The following is a 15,338-nucleotide window of genomic DNA, read 5'->3' as shown; positions in this document are numbered from 1 at the left end:
TGCGCCAGATGCCTCAAACTAAATGCATAATAGTAATATAGCACATTTGGGAACCCTAGACCACCAGCATTGACTGGTCTCTGTAATTTTTTCATGTTCATACGTGGTCTCTTTCCATTCCAGAGAAATTCCTTAAACATAATGTCTAATCTTTTAAAGTAACTGCCTGGAATTTCTAAGGGGAGAGACTGAAGCAGATAGTTGATCCTGGGGATACAGTTCATTTTGACGGTGTTTACTTTACCCCATAAAGACAGATATAGTGATGTCCAGCGTTTTACATCAATACCTAACTTCTCTATGAGAGGGTCAAAGTTCACTTTTATAATATCCTCCAATAAAGGGGGGAAGAGAATACCGAGGTATCTCATCCCCTGCTTGGGCCATCTGAATCTGCCTGCCTGGAAGAATGTAGTGGGACAGAATTTTGTTAAGGGGAGGGCCTCTGATTTATCCCAGTTTACCTTATATCCTGAAAACTTGGAAAAGCTATTAATTGTATTTAACAATGCTGGCATTGACATCACAGGGTCAGATACCAGCAAAAGAATATCGTCCGCGTACATGAACAATTTGTGGACAGAGCCTTCATATACCACTCCTGGGAAGTTTCCATCCCCCCTGATCGCTGCTGCCAAGGGCTCCATTACCAGACAGAATAACAGAGGGCTGAGAGGGGAACCCTGGCGCGTGCCTCTTCCTAACTCAAAATATGAAGATATGTACCCATTGCTTTGTACTGCTGCTTCTGGCCGGTTATATAATAAACGCACCCACTTAATAAATTTTTCTCCAAAGCCATATCTTTCTAATATCCTAAATAAATATCCCCACTCAACCCTATCAAACGCTTTTTCAGCATCAAGTGAAACAGCAGCAATTGGCAAATTGGAATTTGAGAGTGCCCACATAATATTAATAAACCTTCTTATGTTATCTGCCGAAGTACGTTTGCGAATGAAACCCACCTGATCTTCATGTACTAAAGAAGTCATGACCTTCTCCAGCCTATTAGCTACCACCTTGGACAAGATCTTGGTATCTATTGGAATAAGGGAGATTGGGCGATAATTTTTACAGTCACAGGGGTCTTTATCTTTTTTCAGAATAAGCGTTATTATAGCTTTTGATAAGGTATCTGGTAACTGCCCTCTTTCAAATGCCTCGTTGTACATACTCAGGAGTAGTGGTGTTAGCTCAGAGGCGTAGCATTTAAAAAATTCGGCTGTAAAGCCATCCGGCCCTGGGGCTTTCCCACTCGGCAGCTCTTTAATCACCCGAATAATTTCTTCCCTGATTATTGGACGATCAAGTTCGTTTTTTTGTGAGTCCGACAACCTGGGAAGATCCAATCCCTGCAAAAATGTCTCCATACACTCCCCATTATGTTGGTGATCAGCTGTATACAATTTTGTGTAGAACTCTCTAAACATACTATTGATGTCCACAGATTTGACCTTAAGTTCACCTTCCTCTGTTCTGATGGCTGAAATATTTGATGCTAGCTCTCTCTGTTTTAAACAGTTCGCCAGTAATTTACCAGCCTTATCCCCTGATTCATAATATTTTTGTCTCATTCTGAAAAGCGAGAATTCAACTTTCTGTGACAAGATACTATTATACTCATATTTGAGCTGTGTTAGAACCCTAAGGTCATTAGCATTAAAATGTTTTTTTAAGTTGGTCTCAACCTTTTTAATTCTGTCTTCAAGTTCACTCTGTTTTGCAATATTCTTTTTTTTCTTATGAGAAGCATACTGAATTACGAAGCCTCTCAGCACCTCTTTCAAAGCTTCCCAGGCCGTCCCCGCAGAGGGCGCTGTGGGCTCATTAGTCTCAATATACATCTTAATTTGACCTCTTAATGCCTCTTTAAACACAGAATCTTGTAATAGGGATGAATTAAATCTCCACCTTGGCATTCGAGTCCTGTCACTAAAAGGTTGGACCTCCAGGCTAACTAGTGCATGGTCCGAAACTAAAATACTGCCAATGGAGCATGACATTACTGACTGTAAAAGGTCATTGGAAATAAGGAACAAATCTATTCGCGAAAAAGTTGTGTGTGGAGCTGAGAAAAAGGTGTAGTCCCTTCCTTTGGGGTTTAAAATCCTCCACACATCTATCAAACCTAAAGACTCAGCCATGCGTCTCACTACCAGGGTAGCTTTAGGCATCCTGGTAGCTATGGTACTACTACGATCGAGTATCGGATCCATTATTAAATTAAAGTCCCCACCAATTATAGCCTTATAGTTACCAGCCTGTTGCATTTTTACCTCTAAGTCTATGAAAAATTGTGGCTCATCTCCATTTGGAGCGTAGATGTTTGTTAGCATAATTATGTGACCTTGTATCTCTGACACTACTATAAGGACCCTACCCATCGTATCTTTAATCTGCCGAACAAATTTAAATTGCAATTTTTTATTTATGAGTGTTAAAACCCCACGGCTTTGACTGGTTCCTACACTGTAATATACATGGCTCACCCAGTCTCTACATAACTTCTCAGCTTCTACAGCAGAAAGGTGTGTCTCCTGCAGAAACACCACATCGAATTGTTTGGACTTCAGCACAGAAAATATTTTCTTCTTTTTAATTGGATGACCCAGGCCCTTCACATTCCAAGTGGCAATGCGCAAATTGTCAAATTTAGCAGCCATTAATAACTTTAAGATACAAACCTCTGAGATGCAGCCACCCTTCAATTATGTGCTTATGATAACTAAAGCAATTTCTTTTTAATAAAAAGGAACATTTCTGTAGCCTGTACGAGGGGATCACAGTCGAGATGTGGCTGGCCAGCAGGAGAAGGATGGCCGGGGGGGGGGGAGCAGGAGGAGCAGGAGGAGGAGGAGGAGGAGGAGGAAGAGGAGGAGAAGAAAAAATAGCTGTTGTTGAGTAGTAGTAGTAGTACTAGCAATAGCTGTATTGTAAATATTGTGTGTGTTTTGTGTGAACAATAAACCCTTTTTTTTCCACACCTTGATTTCCTCTCAGACTCTTTTGATTCTTTCACTTGCTCAGCTGTAGGAGAAAAACACACACACACATCTCAGCCAAAGACACACTTTGCTAGCCTCCCTTTAAAAGTGCATTCACAGCGGGGCTGGAGAGGCAGAGAGCCTCGTTTGTTGACGTGCGGGCTCCGTCCGCGTGGCTAATTTGCATGGAGGGGGCGGAGACGCAGGACGGAGCCTCCGGGCGCAGGACGGAACGACACGCTGCCGCGAGGGCTCATGGGATTTCTGCGTCCCGTTTACCAGGAGGTGAACCCCGCGCCCCGCGCGCCGATCGGGAAACGCCGCGGTGGGCCGTCTCCAAAATTTTTGGAGGGCCGGACCCGGCCGGAAAAAGCGGACACAACGCCCGCGGGGGACACCTCGACAAACCGTATCCAAATTTCTGTATTGTTCCAATTTTATCTTCTCTGTGTCCTGTTCTTCTTTCGTTCTATTTTCCCGCCTCACGCAGTCATTGGCCTGTTCTTCGTAAGCAACACTCCACGGAAACGGCCTTACTGAAAGTGTCCAGCGACATTATGATGGCTGCTGACTCTGGAAAGTTCACGGTCCTGGTTCTCTTGGACCTGTCCGCAGCCTTCGACACTGTAGACCATCAGATTCTGCTGAGAAGACTGAGGGATCAAGTTGGACTGTTGGGTTCAGTTCTAAAATGGTTCTCTTCTTATCTAACTGGACGAAGCTTCAGTGTAGCAGCCAACCAAATAAGGTCGGAGTCTGCGGACCTGCTGTGTGGAGTGCCTCAAGGTTCCGTCTTGGGTCCTGTCTTGTTTTTGCTGTATTTGATCCCTCTGGGAAAGAACATACGAAGGTTCTGTGATGTTTCTTTCCACCTATTTGCTGACGATATCCAGCTGTACTGCTCTTTTAAGCCGTCCGAGATCCAGAAGCTGAGCTCCCTACGTCTTTGTCTGATGGAAATCAAACAATGACTCAGCGAAAATTCTCTGCAGCTCAATGCTGAGAAAACAGAAACTTTGATTCTCGCCCCTGATGACTCAATTCCAGGGATTAAGCAGTTCTTGGGGGACCTAGGCCAGTCCGTGAAGCCTAGTCTTAGAAACCTGGGAGTTATTTTCGACAAAGACATGTCTTTAGTCCAGCACTGTAAACAGCTGTCAAGGAACTGCTTTTTTCAACTAAGGAAGATCTCCAAACTTAGAAACATGGTTTCGCAGAATGATTTGGAGCTCATTATCCATGCCTTTGTGTCTTCACGTTTAGACTATTGCAATAGTTTGTTTTCTTGTCTTAACAAGAAAGAGCTCTCTAGACTGCAATTAATTCAAAATTCTGCAGCAAGAATTCTGACCCGCACAAATAGGAGGTCCCACATATCCCCTGTTCTGAAATACCTTCACTGGCTGCCAGTGTCCTTTAGGTTCAGGTTTAAAATCCTGGTTCTGGCCTTCAGAGCCCTACATGGTCCGGCTCCCTCTTACCTTAGTGAGCTGATCCAGCCTTACGCCCCTATGCGAGCGTAAGGCTATGGATCTATGGATCAGAACCTGATGAAGGTCCCTCGAGCTCATTATCACACTAGAGGTGACCGGTCGTTCCAGGTCGTTGCTCCGAGCCTCTGGAATGAACTTCCATCATCCTTGCGCTCAATTGATTCAGTTGTCACTTTCAAGAGTCAACTGAAAACGTTTTATTTGTCCAGGCTTTTAATTAGTCTCTTTTAGGGCTGCTATGATTTTTGTGCTGTCTGTGTATTGCTTGTGATGTTTTTAAACCCTGTTTGTGAAGCACTTTGTGGCCCCTGCCTGCGAAAAGTGCTATATAAATAAATTTTACTTTACTTTACTTCTTTCGTTCTATTTTCCCGCCTCACGCAGTCATTGGCCTGTTCTTCTTTTGTTCTATTTTCCCGCCTCACGCAGTCATTGGCCTGTTCTACTTTCGTTCTATTTTCCCGCCTCACGCAGTCATTGGCCTGTTCTACTTTCGTTCTATTTTCCCGCCTCACGCAGTCATTGGCCTGTTCTTCTTTCGTTCTATTTTCCCGCCTCACGCAGTCATTGGCCTGTTCTTCTTTCGTTCTATTTTCCCGCCTCACGCAGTCATTGGCCTGTTCTTCTTTCGTTCTATTTTCCCGCCTCACGCAGTCATTGGCCTGTTCTACTTTCAGGCTTGAGCCGGAGAAGCTGAGGGAAAAGATTCGCAATCTTTCATTGGACGGTTCTACTTTGCTCCTAGCTCCCTGATTGGCTGTCTGTGTGAAAGCCCGCCCTCTTCACCTCTGCAGCGTCTCACGGAGCTCATTCAGTGTCTGGACGCAGCGGTGAACCGAGCAAAAGCTACGTACCTGTCCCAGCAACAAACTCAAAACTAACGGAGAAAGAAGTGAGTATTACTATCTCATTTAGTCATTATTACCAGTTCTGTTCTTATTCTTTTATTTTCTGTGAAAAAAAGAGGCTAAACCGAAGCTGTTTTAGCCGGAACGAGTTAGCTTAAATCAGCTCTGACCCGACGCTGCTCTAAATAAGTTGATTAATAACTTATTCAATTGACTTTTCTCCGTTTTTCTCTTATTATACTGATATATTTTTACGCTGCTTTTATCTTTATTGTTATTAAATGTGTGTGTGGAGCAGCTAGCTTGGAGCTTCATTCATTCAGTCCGTCCGACGTAGTTTCAAAACTCGGTAAAACTCCAAGTAATGATGAATGAAATCCTCCATACTTAATACAAAGATCAATACGGGAAAATAAAGAGCATTTTACTCTTTGTTAGCCGTGTTTTAAAGCCTTTATTCCTCTCGTTTTGTACCGTGAAATGTGCTCGACGTCAGTTACAGTGCGGGGCTGTTACAACGTGTTTGTTAAAGGGATATAAATGAAAACTTGTCTGATAAAGGCTGTAGAATAAGCACATTATTTATTTGTATCTGTTCTTTAACATGACGGGTTGTAATTTAGAGGAGAAAGTGTCTGTGTTTAGTATGGCTGTTTAGAGCAGGCTGCTTACTCATCAACGTGTCATATAAGTGATGATTCTGTCACTGTGCTTTCACCTGCTTTATGTATGAATGAAAGCTCTAGTATAAAACACTATACAAACTAATGTTTATAAAAATAGCTCAAAAGAATGAAAGCAGATACAACACAGTGAAGCATGACATGATTAAACATGTGTAATAATAGTGAGTGAGAGCAGACACAGGCCTCCTCCCTGCAGTAATAAGTTGTACTCGATATTGTTTTAGGGGATTATTGTATACAGAAGGGGGGGACAGCGGGTGTGTATTGTAACTAATGTCTTGTGTCCTGTCTGTCTGTATACTGCTACTGGATGCCTTGAATTTCCCTCGGGATCAATAAAGTATCTATCCATCCATCCATCCATCTTGTCTCTACTCTGCAGAATGGACTTCAAGCCTGCATTCAGGACCACGAGCCCTCTGTCCTCTGAGCTCCTCCTGAGGCCTTCTCCTGAGGCGCTGCAGCTCGCCCAGCACGGGGGGCTCTTTCGGATCAAGTCGGCCGATGAGGTGAGTAGGGAGGCGGAGGCGCGTGTCCTGGAGGCCGGAGGTGACCCCGGTAGCCGTGAACTGTTGCTCTGTGCCAGTGAGCTCCAGTTTGGCAAATACCGGAGGCAAACATTTAAGTGGCTCTTGAGCCACGACGTGGGTTACGCCTGCAGCGTTCTGGCCTCCCACCAGGCAGAGCGCGAAGGCGGCGACACGTCACAGACGCCCCTCGCCCTCAACAAGGACGCCCTCATGTCCTACGCTCTGCTGTTTCCTGAGATGGCGGCCCTCATCCAGGAGCGCAGGATGCGTGAGGGCGCGCTGTCGGTGAGGGGCATGGACGCCACGTTGGTGGGCTTTGGGGCGTACGCCAGCCGGACCTTCCAGGCCCTCTTTGAGGATCCGTCCAGGGAGACGACGACGTGAGTGTTGCTGTCACGGGAGTGTTTGTGTGTTGATCATCTGAGACAACGAACGCTGGTAACATGAACTAACGTGTGCCCTGTTTTATTTCCTGTGTGTAGCTACCTGCAGTGGCTGAGGACTCAGAGGGTCAAGGACGGCTCCCGGATGCACCGGCTGCAGTCGTACGTGCGGGGGAGAGACCAGGAGGTCGCGGCCGCACCTCCTCAGGATCCGCACGTGGTGCAGCAGCCGGTTACATCGAGTAAGCACAGCTCAAGACTGGAGGCGCACCAGCTGCATGTTAAATTCATAAGACCACAGCATGCATTCATTTCTTTTTCCTTTCTCACAGTCTCCGGGGAAATCCCTGAGCAGCTCCTCCTGGACGTTTGGGAGGAGGACGATGAGTGTGAGTATTTCATCCGTGCAACAAGTTTATGTGAACGTGTGAGTTATGACAGAGTGAGAACCACAGAGTCTGTGTTTGTAGCAGCAGCAGCAGGAGGAGGAGGAGACGCAGCAGGAGGAGGAGGAGATGCAGCAGGAGCAGGAGGAGATGCAGCAGGAGATGCAGCAGGAGCAGCTGCACCTCCGGCTCTGAGTTTTGGAGCAACGGTTAGGAGATCTGATGAAGTTGATGAAGTTGTTCTTGTGAACATTGGGATCTTTACACTGACAGAATTCTGATCTGTCCTGCAGCTGCTGCCAGCATCCTGGAGGAAGCTCCTCCCTCAGCAGGACCACGATTGGCTGGGCAGGGCACTGTTCACCAAGAACAGCAGAGGGGCGACAGTGCTCACCAGCCAGCTGCGTCTGTGGTGGAGCCCCCCAGAGGCCAGGCCCCTGTACACCCAGACGCCCTCGCCCAACGCCTTCTTCCTCAGCCGGTTCTTCCTGTGGGCCCCCTACAGGATGTGGGCATACAGGCTCGTGTGCCCCAACTGCAAGCACAGGTTGACCGGCGCCGGGCTGTACAAGACGGTGAGGAGGGTGCTGGACATGAACAGCTGGTACTTCATGGGCACGGAGTACCTGGAATGCTGTGCATGTCAAAAGAAGTACACGGCGTGGGCGAAGGACCTCGTGGACCAGCTGGACGTAGCTCACCAGAGACAGTTTCCAGCCATCCTGACCTATAAGTAAGCAGATACATCCTGAGTGTTTAACATGTCAGTGTTTAACATGTCTGTGTTTAACATGTCTGTGTTTAACATGTCTGTGTTTAACATGTCAGTGTTTAACATGTCTGTGTTTAACATGTCAGTGTTTCTCTCAGTGTTTAACATGTCAGTGTTTCTCTCAGTGTTTAACATGTCTGTGTTTAACATGTCTGTGTTTCTCTCAGTGTTTAACATGTCTGTGTTTCTCTCAGTGTTTAACATGTCTGTGTTTAACATGTCTGTGTTTCTCTCAGTGTTTAACATGTCAGTGTTTAACATGTCAGTGTTCAACATGTCTGTGTTTAACATGTCTGTGTTTAACATGTCTGTGTTTAACATGTCTGTGTTTAACATGTCAGTGTTTCTCTCAGTGTTTAACATGTCTGTGTTTCTCTCAGTGTTTAACATGTCTGTGTTTAACATGTCTGTGTTTCTCTCAGTGTTTAACATGTCAGTGTTTAACATGTCAGTGTTCAACATGTCTGTGTTTAACATGTCTGTGTTTAACATGTCAGTGTTTAACATGTCTGTGTTTAACATGTCTGTGTTTAACATGTCAGTGTTTAACATGTCAGTGTTTAACATGTCAGTGTTTAACATGTCAGTGTTTAACATGTCAGTGTTTAACATGTCTGTGTTTAACATGTCAGTGTTCAACATGTCTGTGTTTAACATGTCAGTGTTCAACATGTCTGTGTTTAACATGTCAGTGTTTAACATGTCTGTGTTTAACATGTCTGTGTTTAACATGTCAGTGTTTAACATGTCAGTGTTTAACATGTCTGTGTTTAACATGTCAGTGTTTAACATGTCTGTGTTTAACATGTCAGTGTTTAACATGTCAGTGTTTAACATGTCAGTGTTTAACATGTCAGTGTTTAACATGTCAGTGTTTAACATGTCAGTGTTTAACATGTCAGTGTTTAACATGTCTGTGTTTAACATGTCAGTGTTTAACATGTCTGTGTTTAACATGTCTGTGTTTAACATGTCTGTGTTTAACATGTCTGTGTTTAACATGTCTGTGTTTCTCTCAGTGTTTAACATGTCTGTGTTTAACATGTCTGTGTTTAACATGTCTGTGTTTAACATGTCTGTGTTTAACATGTCTGTGTTTAACATGTCTGTGTTTAACATGTCTGTGTTTAACATGTCTGTGTTTAACATGTCTGTGTTTCTCTCAGTGTTTAACATGTCTGTGTTTAACATGTCTGTGTTTAACATGTCTGTGTTTAACATGTCTGTGTTTAACATGTCTGTGTTTAACATGTCTGTGTTTAACATGTCTGTGTTTCTCTCAGTGTTTAACATGTCTGTGTTTAACATGTCTGTGTTTAACATGTCTGTGTTTAACATGTCAGTGTTTAACATGTCAGTGTTTAACATGTCAGTGTTTAACATGTCTGTGTTTAACATGTCTGTGTTTAACATGTCTGTGTTTAACATGTCTGTGTTTAACATGTCAGTGTTTCTCTCAGTGTTTAACATGTCAGTGTTTAACATGTCTGTGTTTAACATGTCTGTGTTTAACATGTCTGTGTTTAACATGTCTGTGTTTAACATGTCAGTGTTTAACATGTCTGTGTTTAACATGTCTGTGTTTAACATGTCTGTGTTTAACATGTCTGTGTTTAACATGTCTGTGTTTCTCTCAGTGTTTAACATGTCTGTGTTTAACATGTCTGTGTTTAACATGTCTGTGTTTAACATGTCAGTGTTTAACATGTCAGTGTTTAACATGTCAGTGTTTAACATGTCAGTGTTTAACATGTCTGTGTTTAACATGTCTGTGTTTAACATGTCTGTGTTTAACATGTCTGTGTTTAACATGTCAGTGTTTCTCTCAGTGTTTAACATGTCAGTGTTTAACATGTCTGTGTTTAACATGTCTGTGTTTAACATGTCAGTGTTTCTCTCAGTGTTTAACATGTCTGTGTTTAACATGTCTGTGTTTAACATGTCTGTGTTTAACATGTCTGTGTTTAACATGTCTGTGTTTAACATGTCAGTGTTTAACATGTCTGTGTTTAACATGTCTGTGTTTAACATGTCTGTGTTTAACATGTCTGTGTTTAACATGTCTGTGTTTCTCTCAGTGTTTAACATGTCTGTGTTTCTCTCAGTGTTTAACATGTCTGTGTTTCTCTCAGTGTTTAACATGTCTGTGTTTAACATGTCTGTGTTTCTCCCCTTCTGTCTCAGGCTGTCCTGCGACAGCATGGTCATCGGGCAGATGAAGCGACGCACTGCTGGCAACAGTGCGTCGCGTCTCCGCGCCACACTGATTGAGCAGCACACCGAGCAGTGGATCACGCGGAGCATGCGGTACCTGTCCATTGTCAGCAAGCTGAGAGTCCCGGGTGCAGCGCCAGGGCGGGATGTGACTGTCCCGCCCATGCACCCGATCCCCACCCGAAACTGGCTGCTGTCCGTCTACGTCAGGGAGGCTCTCCCACGGCTAGAGGAGACGAAGTCCAGGATCACATCGGTGTTTGGGGACATCTTGAAGATGGACTCCACCAAGAAGGCAAGCGTGATGTTGTGATGAAAGACATGATGAAGGGAAAACGTGCACACGCACAGCGTAGAGTGACAGTTTGTGTGCGTCTGTGTTTTTCAACGCAGATCACCAAGAAGCTGGCGGGGCAGGCCGCCGGGACCGCCGCCTGGGCCACCAACGTGGGCAACGAGCACGGGCAGGTGCTGATGTCCGTGCTCACCGACTCCGAGGGCGAGGGTCTGCTGCCCATGGCGGGCGGACTCATGCGGCGCTACAGGGAGGCAGGACAGCGCCATCCTCGCGTCATCTACGTCGACCGGGACTGCTGCGCCACCTTCGGGCAGTGCAAGGTGCGCAGCGAGCTCTGAGCGGGGGGAGGGGTCTAAAAAAGATGTCTACCTTTGTTGTGTCGTTTGTGAACTGACAAACGCTCTGTGTCTCCTCCAGGTCTCGGCCATGTTCGCAGAGTGGGACCAGCTGGTGGTGCGCCTGGACGTCTGTCACCTCATGCGACGCTTCGCCAGAGGTGTCACCACCGACAGCCACCACCTGTACGGGCTCTTCATGGCCAGGCTGAGCTTTGCCATCTTTGAGTGGGACCGGGCCGACGTAGACCGCCTGCAGGGGGCCAGGCGGAGCGAGGAGGGGAGGGACACCCCGGTGAAGCTGACGGCCGACGAGATGGCCCGTCACTGCCGTCGCCGCACCCGAGCGCCGGACGAGATCGAGCGGCTGATCCAGGAGCTGCTCGATCACTTCTGGGAGCTGACGGACACCGTGGGCGTCCCTCTGATCGACCGGGAGAGGATGCAGGAGATCTGGAAGATCCAGCGCCGCCATCTCCGCTGCATCCAGGACCCTGTAGGGGTGGAGCTCTACACAAAGACGGGGCAGTTGACCAGAGGGGGGGTTCATCCTGCCCGTCTTCCGTTGCGCGAGAGGCTCCACCTCGCTGGAGTCGTTTCACCTCCACCTGTGCCAGTTCATCCCTGGTGAGTGTGTCTGTGTGTGTGTGTGTGTGTGTGTGTCTGTGTGTGTGTGTCTGTGTGTGTGTGTGTGTGTGTGTGTGTGTGTGTGTGTGTGTGTGTGTGTGTCTGTGTGTGTGTGTCTGTGTGTGTGTGTGTGTGTGTGTGTGTGTCTGTGTGTGTGTGTCTGTGTGTGTGTGTGTGTGTGTGTGTCTGTGTGTGTGTGTCTGTGTGTGTGTGTCTGTGTGTGTGTGTGTGTGTGTGTGTCTGTGTGTGTGTGTCTGTGTGTGTGTGTGTGTGTGTCTGTGTGTGTGTGTGTGTGTGTGTGTCTGTGTGTGTGTGTCTGTGTGTGTCTGTGTGTGTGTGTCTGTGTGTGTGTGCTTCTGTGTGTGTGTGTCTGTGTGTGTGTGTCTGTGTGTGTGTGTCTGTGTGTGTGTGTGTGTGTGTGTGTGTCTGTGTGTGTGTGTCTGTGTGTGTCTGTGTGTGTGTCTGTGTGTGTGTGTCTGTGTGTGTGTGTCTGTGTGTGTGTGTCTGTGTGTGTGTGTGTGTGTGTGTGTGTCTGTGTGTGTGTGTCTGTGTGTGTCTGTGTGTGTGTGTCTGTGTGTGTGTGCTTCTGTGTGTGTGTGCTTCTGTGTGTGTGTGTCTCTGTGTGTGTGTGTCTGTGTGTGTGTGTCTGTGTGTGTGTTTCTGTGTGTGTGTGTCTGTGTGTGTGTGTGTCTGTGTGTGTGTGTGTCTGTGTGTGTGTGTCTGTGTGTGTGTGTGTCTGTGTGTGTGTGTTTCTGTGTGTGTGTGTCTGTGTGTGTGTGTGTCTGTGTGTGTGTGTCTGTGTGTGTGTTTCTGTGTGTGTGTTTCTGTGTGTGTGTGTGTGCATTAGCTGACAGTGTGTCTTTCTCTCCCCTGTCTCAGTCACCTCTGCCAGTGGCCTCCACTTCCAGGTGTACCTGCTGGAGGGCCTGGTGAGGTGGAATGAGAACAGGGCCCGAGCAGCAGTTCAGGGTGGCAGGGGGGGCCCCCTGACCTGCTACGACTCCCGGGCGATTCAGGCTCTCAACCAGCTCTCCCAGGACCTCATGGGCATGAAGCTGGTTGAGAATTACACCGAGCCTGGGCAGTACACAGGTGAGGGCGCACAGGACCGTGTGTGTGTGTGTGTGTGTGTGTGTGTGTGTGTGTGTGTGTGCGTACATGTATGCAGGAGTGAGTGAGGGGGTGGTTTGCACTCTAACTAGCTGGAGCTGTTTTTTCCTTCTCCACACTCTGTTCAGGTGAACTCATCGGTGTGGAGTACCTGTACTCCCAGACGGGGACCCCCCTGCAGGATCCTGGCCAGGACCCTGATAAGCCCGACGGCACCGAGGACCTGGAGGATGAGGAGGAGGAGGAGGAGCAGCAGGAGCAGCAGGAGCAGCAGGACGAGGGGTTCCAGGAGGATGCGGGGGACCTGAGGTTTGCGGACGACCTCAACATGCTCCTGTGGCCGCCTCAGCCTGCCCCCGCTGGCGCCCCCGTCGAGGCCCCCGCTGGCGCCCCCGTCGAGGCCCCCGCTGGCGCCCCCGTCGAGGCCCCCGCTGGCGCCCCCGTCGAGGCCCAGATGGAGGAGGTGCAGGAGGAGCAGGTAACTTGACTCAACGTGTTGTGAACTCCTCCAGTAAAAGCCCGTCTCTGTTACCATTCTTTCTAACACTCGTCTTTGTCTGCCGCAGGATGTCATCGGCCCCGATGGCCACAGTGGGTACCAGCACGCCGTCCGTCTGGCCCATGCCCTGGTGGGGCTGCGTCTCCAGGCCTGGGTGACGCAGCGGCAGGTGGCGGAGGTGGTCGCCCTGTGGGGCATGTTGTCCGACAGGGACAAGGCACCCGTCTCCTTCCCGCCTCACCACCAGGACCGCTCGGTATCAGGGAGGTTCCAGGCGAGACACAAAAAGCTCAAGGCCATCGTGGGCCTGGACAGCAGCGTTCGGTACGTGTCCGCGTTTGGACTCGCCTCTCCGCCTGATCTTCTGGTGTCTGGATCGTTTGTTTGAGTTACTCTCTCTCTCTCTCTCTCTCTCTCTCTCTCTCTCTCTCTCTCTCTCTCTCTCTCTCTGCAGCTCCTTCCTGGGCCAGGGCTCCGGTGCGGCACTGTCTCCGAAGGTGAGCAGGATAGTGGAGGCCATCTTTTTGGAGCTGTGCCGCATCCACTACGAGGGACGCACCATCGCTGGGACCCGGGTGAACCGCTGGCAAGCTGTCTTGAGGGACTACAGCATGATCCGAGACAACGTCTACGGTCATCGGGCCCTCCTGGCAGCCGCCCCCCTCCAGCTGTACGAGGTCAACAGGCGGACAGTCATGCAGTGGTGAGACTCGTGTGTTTCCGTCTGTCGTGTAGGGTTGATGACAGGTCGATTGTGGACGGAAGATGCTGACCACAAGCTTCTTATGTGAATGTTTTTTACCTCTTCAGGCACAACGAGAGGAGCAAGGCTTTCACCACGGAGCAGCTGTCTGCGGCCGTGCCAGGGCCCAGCGCCCAGCAGACGACAGAGGAGCAGCTGGAGCCTGCTCGTGCTCTGCTGCCTCAGCCTGTGCGGCCTGACCGGCCCCTCCTCTTCGATCTGCCTGAAGATGCGTCCGGTCAGGCCGCCACGCGCCGTGGGGCCCTGGCGCCTGAGCTGCACGGCCTCCTCCCACCCGCCACTGCGTCCGCTGATGGAGCCTCGTCATCCGGGATCCCCCCAGGCCTCCACCTCCACGGATGCTCCGACCTCGTCCTCCTCTTTGCCCCGTACCACCGCCTGGCAGAGGAAGGTCAGGGAGGAGCAGCAGCGCCTGGCAGGAGAAGTGGGTGCTCTCTACAAGACGCACAAACGCTTCACCCACTTCAACTGCAAGCGCTGCGGCCTGCCTATGAACAAGGAGCATGGACACACTCGCTACAGGGGAAAGCTCTTCTGCTCTAAGACCGGGGGACGCTCTGTGGAGGCCTGGTTGGAAGAGCAGAGGAGCCAGCAAACTCCCAGGGTCAGTGACTATTCTCTGTGCTCATCATATCAATCTTTTGTCATTGATTCAAGAGATTCTGACACAATATCTACTTCTGTTTTTCTTCAGCCCCAGCCAGCCAGCCAGCAGCAGCAGGAAGAGCAGCAGCAGGAAGAGCAGCAGGAAGAGCATCATCAGCAGCCGCCATCGTCGCCGTCGTCGTCGTCTGCTCCTCACTCTCTCACGAAGAGGAAGAGGAAGAGGAAGTGAGTGAGTGAGTGAGGGGGGGGACAATATTGTCTATTGTATTTGTATATATGTGTATATATATGTATATATATGTTGTATTTATGTAAATAAGTTCAACCTTTCTGTAGCTGAGTGAAACTAAATAATGTACATAAAGTTAAGGTTTTTGTATTGTATATATCATTTTTAAATTTCAAATCTGACTGAACAAAGTTTGATTGCACTTTAAATCTGACTGAACAGTTTGATTGCACTTTAAATCTGACTGAACAGTTTGATTGCACTTTAAATCTGACTGAACAGTTTGATTGCACTTTAAATCTGACTGAACAGTTTGATTGCACTTTAAATCTGACTGAACAGTTTGATTGCACTTTAAATCTGACTGAACAGTTTGATTGCACTTTAAATCTGACTGAACAGTTTGATTGCACTTTAAATCTGACTGAACAGTTTGATTGCACTTTAAATCTGACTGAACAGTTTGATTGCACTTTAAATCTGACTGAACAAAGTTTGATTGCACTTTAAATCTGACTGAACAAAGTTTGATTGCACTTTAAATCTGACTGAACAAAGTTTGATTACACTTT

The 15,338-nt window shown here is 47.9% G+C and overlaps 1 protein-coding gene across 1 annotated transcript; it reads left to right on the top strand.

The window, feature by feature from the left end:
• Window positions 1-6,397: 6,397 nt before the first annotated feature.
• LOC306832985 (uncharacterized protein) lies at window positions 6,398-14,607 on the top strand (the record flags this gene model as incomplete). Its single annotated transcript, XM_079358007.1, has 12 exons — window positions 6,398-6,924; window positions 7,027-7,159; window positions 7,260-7,316; window positions 7,607-8,046; window positions 10,270-10,594; window positions 10,693-10,917; window positions 11,015-11,559; window positions 12,452-12,651; window positions 12,798-13,147; window positions 13,236-13,492; window positions 13,623-13,871; window positions 13,979-14,607. The coding sequence occupies 12 exons, from the start codon at window positions 6,398-6,400 to the stop codon at window positions 14,472-14,474; spliced, it is 3,804 nt and encodes a 1,267-aa protein (XP_079214133.1). The 3' UTR covers window positions 14,475-14,607.
• Between the last annotated feature and the right edge of the window lie 731 nt (window positions 14,608-15,338).

The sequence above is a fragment of the Symphodus melops genome, assembly GCF_947650265.1.
Source record: "Symphodus melops genome assembly, chromosome: 12".
In the NCBI taxonomy this organism is placed as follows: domain Eukaryota; kingdom Metazoa; phylum Chordata; class Actinopteri; order Labriformes; family Labridae; genus Symphodus; species Symphodus melops.
This window is presented reverse-complemented; position numbering and strand designations above follow the sequence as displayed.